This window comes from Tursiops truncatus, chromosome 1 (assembly GCF_011762595.2).
Source record: "Tursiops truncatus isolate mTurTru1 chromosome 1, mTurTru1.mat.Y, whole genome shotgun sequence".
NCBI classification, from domain to species: domain Eukaryota; kingdom Metazoa; phylum Chordata; class Mammalia; order Artiodactyla; family Delphinidae; genus Tursiops; species Tursiops truncatus.
Genome location: NC_047034.1, coordinates 175,331,433 through 175,339,261, shown reverse-complemented (window position 1 = coordinate 175,339,261; position 7,829 = coordinate 175,331,433). Strand labels below are relative to the sequence as shown.

Sequence of the window (7,829 nt, the reverse complement as noted above, 5' to 3'; positions counted from 1 at the left end):
TTGTTTTTAATAGAGGAACCCTCCAACAAATGTTTATGGAGCACTGCTGTGGCCTGATCTTCTGGCAGATTTTGGGGATGTGAATTCCCACAAGATATGGTTCCTGGCCTTATAATTCTCTTGCTCCCCCTATTACAAATTAAAAAAAGTTTTTTATTGAAGTAGAGTTGATTTACAATGTGTTAATTTCTGCTGTACAGCAGTGCTTTAGTTATGCATATATATATTCTTTTTAATATTCTTTTCCATTATGGTTTATCACAGGTTATTGACTATAGTTCCCCATGCTATACAGTAGGACCTTGTTGTTTATCCATTCTATACGTAATACTTTGCATCTGTTAATCCCAGACTCCCAATCCTTCCCTATCCCACCTCTCCTCCCCCTTGGCAAACAAGTCTTTTCTCTATGAACAGAGTGAGTCTGTGAGTCTGTGTCAGTTTTGTAGATATGTTCGTTTGTATTGTATTTTATTTTTTAAATATTTATTTAATTTTGGCTGTGCCGGGTCTTAGTTGTGGCACTTGGGATCTTCATTGCGGCGTGCGGACTCAGTTGCGGCACACATGCGGGATCTAGTTCCCCGACCAGGGATGGAACCTGGGCCCCTTGCATTGGGAGCTTGGAGTCTTACCCACTGGACCACCAGGGAAGTCCCTGTGTTGTACTTTAGATTCCACATATAAGTAATATCATATGGTATTTGTCTTTCTGACTTACTTCACTTAGTATGATAATCTCTAGGTCCATTTTACAAGTTCCTTAAATAGCTTGTATGATTCAGTATTTCTTACTGGGTAGCTATGGCCCACAGGAATTTGGAAGAACTCTGTAGGCATGCTTTCTCTTCAGAGGAATCTGTATCTAGTACTTGCCAGTTCCCTCCTCTCCATTATTCCAACAGTTTTACTAGGCCTTACTAGCTTTTAATTTTCTTTCCACCTGTTTGATACCAGTTTCTCTTAAAAACACTACTCAGGTTCTATTTCTCTGTTTCAAAACTTCACGTGGTTCCCTCCCTGTTGTCCACAGCATCAGGTTCAAACTCCTTGCCGCTGAACTGTGAGGCAGGCCAGTCTGGCCTGGTTCTACTTTCTAGCCTCCTTTTAGTTCCTATTATTCTTTTAACTATTATTCCTTTTATTTCCCACTGACCACTGAGCCAGACATGCTGAACCATGAGGTCCAAGTGTGTGAAACTGCTGTTTCACATATAAAAATGGCCGAATATCTACAATCTAATATGGTTCAAGTTAACACTTGCCATTCCTGCACAATATTGTGCTTTCATACTTCTTTTCTGCTGAGAACATCCTCACTTGCTTCATCTGACAAACTCCCACTCCTCCTTTAAGACCCTTGGCAAGTGTCCCCCCTTTCTGTGAGGCTTTCCTGGTTTGCCCAGTGGAATCAGTGACCCCACCCAAGGCTAGCGCCCTGCACGTGGCTCTCCTCACCACGCAGCCCGGTGGCTTTATCAGTCTGCTCCTGAGATGCCGGCTCCACCTCGTCTGGCCGTGAACAAGCCAAGGATGGAGACCACGTCACGTAGACCCTTGTCCTGCACAGTCCCAGTACTCAGTGTTAACGAATGTTGAAGAAGTAACTGCTTCCTTTATGAACTGACTAATAAGTAGGAATAAAAAGCCACTCATATACATGTTTTTAAAATTCTGATGTCATTTATTGGCACAAAAATTATTCAGATACAACATGGTGTCTAGACATGGCTACACTTTATATTTTGTGCATTTAGTTTAATATTTCTTTTGCTCCTAATTCCCAACATGTACTAGACCATCCCCCTCTGTGTCAGCACCTCCATGACAGCATTCCTGTATTCCAAGGCCTTGCTCTAAACACAGAGCGTCCAGACCTCACTGAAAACATCCCAGAACCATGCTGGGGGAGGCCAGTGTGGGCCTCCTACTGCTCTGTGATCCGCTCCGTGTATCTGCTCAGCCGAGGCCGCCCGGCGATCTGAAGAAACTCCCCTCCGAGTGGCTCCAGTCTTGAAGTGTGTACGGTGCAGCATCACGGGTGAGGCAGAAGGCAGACCTTTTCCATCCATTTTGGCCCATCGTGCAAGGGTTGTTGCTGCCGTCCATGGACCAGTGAGGTAATGAGATGGGTGAAGGTGACCAAGTCAACTTCTCCTGCTTCCTTACAGTTCAGAACCCTAATCCGTGTCCTCCAGGACCTGAGGCTTCATGACTGTGCTGAGTTTGCTGTGTCCATGTCGAGAGCATCGACTAGGCCATTCTTCTGTCAGCAAACGCTTATGAGTTCTTCTGTGAGTTAAGTCAAAACCCGTATTTCTAAAGTTATGAAATCTTCTGTTCCCCAAAATCAATGGCTTGATTTCTGTAGTATTACTGCGTTTACTGTCCTGGGAACCAAATCAAGCCTTGTGTTTCTGACAATATATTCTTCAACAGCAGCTAGAAAGTTGGTTCAAACCAACTTTTAATATACAGTAGTTCTTTTCATTTACATTTCAAAATATTTAACAGAGCTGAACTTTCTCACCATGGCTTCAGTTTAGTGGAAGCATATACCAAAGTACAAAAGCCTCAAGAGAAATGCTGTGGGCATGTCTGGGCCTCTAGTTACCAGAAAGGACACCTAAGAAGACAGAGAGAAAAGGAGTATTTTAATAATTTGGGCTTCTTCAAAGCTTTACGTGGATACATTGAAAATGGAAAGAGCAAGGTCTGACAACCCCTGGGACGTTCCCTGAGATCTTTCACACCTAATTGTGCAGGACACGCTCATAATTTCCAGTCCAGGGCTGACGCCTGCTGTGGTCCCAGAAGGGCGCCTCCCCGCCATCCTCTCTCTCAAGTTTCTACCTTTAAGCGTGCCTCAGGCGATTAATCAAAGCAGACCCCAGAGTGGTCCTTGAGGTTACAATCCTGGATGATAAATTTGCCCTTTCATCTCCTTCTGTCTCTGCTTTGGTTTCTTCTCCTACCCTTCCCGTATCTCTGAATCGACAGCAAAAATCCCAAAAGAACCCCCCCACCCCAAATAAGGGGGCCTCACCTATTCTTCTAAACCAATATAAAATGTAATTTTAATTTATTTTGGTGTTTGCCTTCCAAATGCATATCCGCATTTCTCCATTTTCTCCTTTTTGGAACAATGAGCACAGAGAATACAAACTTTTTTTAAAAGAGATTTGAAACACGATTTCCCTTTATGGATACTGCCCCCCCACCCCCGCCCAAATCTTCTTCTGTGACTCTGGGTTTGGGGCACAGGGTGGGGTCCTGATTGCTTATCTGAACAGAGGTGCTTTGACAGGCCACTCACCAGCCGATGTAGCACTGGCAGAGGTTTTCATGGGATGTTGCTTGTTTGATGAGCAGCTCAACTTGTGTTGGGACATCCAACGTTTCATCGTGAGAGAAGTCCCGACCTAGGACGTGAGAAACAGAAGCATCCAGTCTGCACCCGGTTATTCCTCGTTGCCCCGTTTGGCTTACCTGTCCCTGCAGCCCAAATCAGTTCCTCCTCATACATGAATATAAAGGCTAGACAATAGTTGGATTTTAAATTCTCCTCCACGTGACCTGGATAACACCAGTCTCCTCTTAATACATACTCGGTTCTGGAGGGTAAAGTCCTACGGTCGGCTGAGTTCAGGAGTGGCGAAGATCTGGCCGATGGGCTTATGAAGACTCCTCCTTCTAGTCCATAATCATCCCTGAGTTCGGCAAGTGGCCGAGGAACCCGGTTCTTTTCGATCCTTCTAGCCTCCCCTTCGAGTCTTTCCTCCCGCAGGGCCGCCTGCTTTCATCACATTCACACTCTCCCACCTCACTCAGGCACTGAGCGCTGCCTGGCCGGCCTGTGCTGCTTCTCTGGCAGCGCGCCTTCCCATCTCCGCGAGGGCCACTCCAAGTCCTCTGCTCTCCCTGAACGTCCCAGCCTCTCCTCTGGCTCCTCGCCCTCACCAGCGCCCTCATGTCCCCCTCTGCGATTTAATGGACTCGCCAAATGCACAGTGTGCCGGGCGTGCTCAAGGCGCTGGCTTCCTCTCCTTCCTTCCTGTTACCCACAGAGCCGCCCCTCCTCCCATTTAAGGCCGAGATCACCTGCACTTTGCTCCACCGCCTGCTGCTTCCTTAGGAGCCTTACATCGACTCTCCTGCCTCTCACTCATATCTGCAAACTCTCCCCCTCACGTTCTCACTTTTTTTGTAAACGCGTTCCTCTCCTACTGAAGGAAAAAACAGCCTCTCCAACTGCTCCTTCTCCAGCTTCATCCTCTCTCCTCCCTGCACAGCCGAACTTCTCAAGAGTTTTCAAACTTGTCTCCATTCCCTCGCTTCTCTCTCTCACTTCACATTCTCTTCAATTGCTTTAGTCTGGCTGTCAGGCTCATCACAGCTCTCAGAAGGTCACCAGAGACTTGGAGCCACACTTGATCCCGCCCCACCCCTCATGCCCCACCATCAATCCTCTGGCTTTAACCTTCTAAATGGCTCCTGAATCCACCTCCGCTGCCACCCTTGTCTAATCAACTGTCCAGCCTGCACGACTGTGGCAACTGCTTCCTCCCCTGAGCCCCTGCTCCACCCGTAGCCAGAGCAGGCAGGATGTCACAATGCAAACCCGCCCAGGCCCCCCAACCCCTTAAAACCTTTCAGTGGTTTCCCACTGCCCATAAGACATAGGATAAAAATATAAGGTCCTGTATGATCTGGCCCTGGCCTACCCAGAGTCAAAACATTTTGCATTGTGCTCCTCCCACCTTTCTCCGGGGCAGTTAAGACTGGCAGGCTTTCGGACCTTTTTTCTTGCTATGCTCCCTCCTTTACCTGGAACAATCTGCCCTAATCAACTCCTCTTTCAGATTTTAAGCTCATGGGTAGTTTGCTGAGGAAAGCTTTTCCTGAACTCCTGTTACTGGCATCACAGCCCCAGTCTCTCTCTTCCACTCGTAACAGTACTCCTCTTTAGATTCTAAGCCCCACGAAGGCAGGGAAGCTGCCTGTTTTTACCAACACCGTTTCTTCAGCGTCTAGCACTTGTGGGTGCTCAATAAACCAATGTGCCTTGACGACAAAGCTTACGTGCCAGGCCCTATGCTCAGTGCTGGGCCTCCCACGTCTCAGTTCATCCTCACCGCCTTCTGAGGGGTCTTTTGCCTCCCCGCCTCCCACCCCCAAGTCACACCATCTGGTTAATGTGACATGTCTCCTGTTCAAAAGTATGTGTTTCTCCCCTTCCATGTTCTCCACTCCGTAACAGCTACCTGAGCACAGATGGGCAACGAATCAAGTGGTCAGGTTTGCTCTGATATCAAGCCATGATAATAAAAAAAGTTTTGCCTGAATTTGGCTGACTCTGGACCCAACAGAACTTTACTGTTAAACTTCACTGTTAAAACAAGGTTAAGCACATTACTTAAAGAAAGTTTATTGGTCATTAGAGAATCAGAGAGGGTCCTTAACTGATGGCCTCAGAGACACTCCAGTTAGCAGCACAGGGTCAAAGTTTAGGCACCAACACCACTGGAAACTGGGCCAACCACCCACTAAAGGAGATTTTATGTCCCTCTCAAGTAAACACATACACACACTCACCAGTGAGCTTATCTCGAACTCTGTTAATAATCTGAATAGCTTTCTTATTTAGGGCCTCTGGTTTCACCAAACCGTCTCCAACTGGAATACACAAAAGTAGAAATAACAGTAAGATTGGATCATCACAACAGGTTCAATGGATGCCCCTGTTTTCTCAAATATTCACTTTGTAAATGTTGAGTAATTCTTCTTCTTTGTCTAGCTTTGTCCTCAGAATATAATGAGAAATTCACAGGGTCTTTTCTGCTCAAAGGCAGTTTTGTTGCCTCCTCTTACTGACCCTCATCATGGTGCACACAGCTGCTATTTTCTTAATGAGCTAGTCACTGGTGTGATTCCTCAGAGGCTGGACTTACTGAAAGAATGAATAGATTCTGGCACTGTGGTCCCTGTTTTCTTATGGGCTGGTTCCCCAAGTTCCACACCATCCAAAATTTCTAGGAGGAAAAAAATCAGTTAGCAGAAAATTCAAACACCAAGAAGCCACTGTTTCAAGGTGTTAGCTCTAATTCTTCATGTACTATATTCCCTTTAACACCTGCCCTACCTATCTCAGAGGGGAAAGGAGAGAGGAAGTGTTATGTTACTCTTTATGTATTTAAAAGTTTTTAGCGAGTTCCTGGGTGGTCTAGTGTTTAGGATTCGGTGCCTTCATTGCTGTGGCCCGGGTTCAATCCCTGGTCAGGGACCTGAGATCCCACAAGCTGCATGGCGCAGCCAAAAAAAATTGTTTTTAAATCTGCAAAGCATGAATCTGCAAACATACAGCATTAATAAACTGTTCTGACACACAGAATAGGATCACGAGTCAAAGATCCGGTAACAAAATTTGGTTGGACAAAAACTGGTAATAACTAAAGAAAACTAGCTTTCAAGGGGTCACACACATGACTGAAATGTTATTCCTTGGAGGAATTTATACATCAATTCTGGGGAGAAAAAGTCCACAAGCTTTAGGGTCACCCTCCAATGACTGTGGCCTTCAGGAGAGCAGTCTAGAATCAGAACTATGAAGTTATTTACACATTGTCCTTGGACATCACAGGCCTTCAAACTGAAGCTAGTAATAATACTACTTTTATTAATGAGTCCCTGGAACTTCATTAAAAAAAAAATTTATTTATTTATTTATTTATGGCTGTGTTGGGTCTTCGTTGCTGCACGCGGGCTTTCTCTAGTTGCGGCGAGCGGGGGCTACTCTTTGTTGCGGTGTGAGGGCTTCTCACTGCAGTGGCTTCTCTTGTTGAGAAGCACGGGCTCTAGGCACACAGGCTTCGGTAGTTGGGGCTCACGGGCTCTAGAGCACAGGCTCAGTAGTTGTGGCGCATGGGCTTAGTTGCTCCGCGGCATGTGGGATCTTCCCAGGCCAGGGCTTGAATCCGTGTCCCCTGCATTGGCAGGCAGATTCTTCACCACTGCGCCACCAGGGAAGTCCCTGGAACTTAACTTTTAAGCCACATAAAAACAACCAGGTCCACCAGCACCTGGTGCCACCAGAACAGGCTGTCCTGATTCCCCTCTGCAATAATGTATTAAGGAGGTGGACCCTGAGAGTTAAACCAGTAAGTATCACGTAATTTGGGTGAGGCCAGTCATCTGTATGAGGCCCCCCAGACACCGTGGGTGATTCAGGTATTTATGGTATCCAGTGTAGAGTCCAAGCTATTCATAGATGATACCAATCCAGGATCTCAATTTCCTGCCGAGAACACTCTCTTCCTTTTTACACATCCAGATTCCATCCATCCAGTAAGGCTCAGCTTAAATTCCACCAGCCCACGATCTCCCTAAACCACTGCAGTTCAGAGCGATACCTCCTTTCTAAGGCCCACCATCCCTCTGTTACCAACCAAATTATGTGGTACCTGTGCAGTGCACTCTTCTCTTTATTATTTCATATATACTCTGGTCAATTCCATAATGGGACTGTGTGCTTCTTCAGGGCATTTCTGGTATCTCACATTCTTTTTGCACCTCTAAACACTATTTGGCTTAGCTAAGTAACTAGTTGCAAATGTTCCATAAGTATTTGTAGAGAATATTTTACTGTTATACACCCTGACAATACTTCCTAAAGGATGACTGTGTAGGATGTTGTTAGATGTGGAGGTCAAAGGGTTGGGCTCAGGGTAGGGAGCAAAGGGCAAGGGTAAACAAAGTTAAATAGCTTTACTTTGAGACGTGTCAGAGCATTTAATAAGCTGACCCTGTTCTGGCTCTTGGAAGGACATTAT

The 7,829-nt window shown here is 46.1% G+C and overlaps 1 protein-coding gene across 4 annotated transcripts in view; it reads right to left on the bottom strand.

The window, feature by feature from the left end:
• Positions 1 to 1,661: 1,661 nt before the first annotated feature.
• The window catches only part of MTOR (mechanistic target of rapamycin kinase), a 117,704-nt gene continuing 111,536 nt past the window's right edge, over positions 1,662 to 7,829 (bottom strand). For all 4 annotated transcript variants that reach the window (XM_019930875.3, XM_019930878.3, XM_019930876.3 and 1 more), the window contains 4 exons: positions 5,952 to 6,032; positions 5,596 to 5,676; positions 3,317 to 3,422; positions 1,662 to 2,626 (listed from right to left, as the gene is read on the bottom strand). In XM_019930875.3, the coding sequence (XP_019786434.1) occupies positions 2,611 to 2,626; positions 3,317 to 3,422; positions 5,596 to 5,676; positions 5,952 to 6,032 (284 nt within the window). In that variant the 3' untranslated portion in view covers positions 1,662 to 2,610. The remainder of the gene's footprint in view (positions 2,627 to 3,316; positions 3,423 to 5,595; positions 5,677 to 5,951; positions 6,033 to 7,829) is intronic.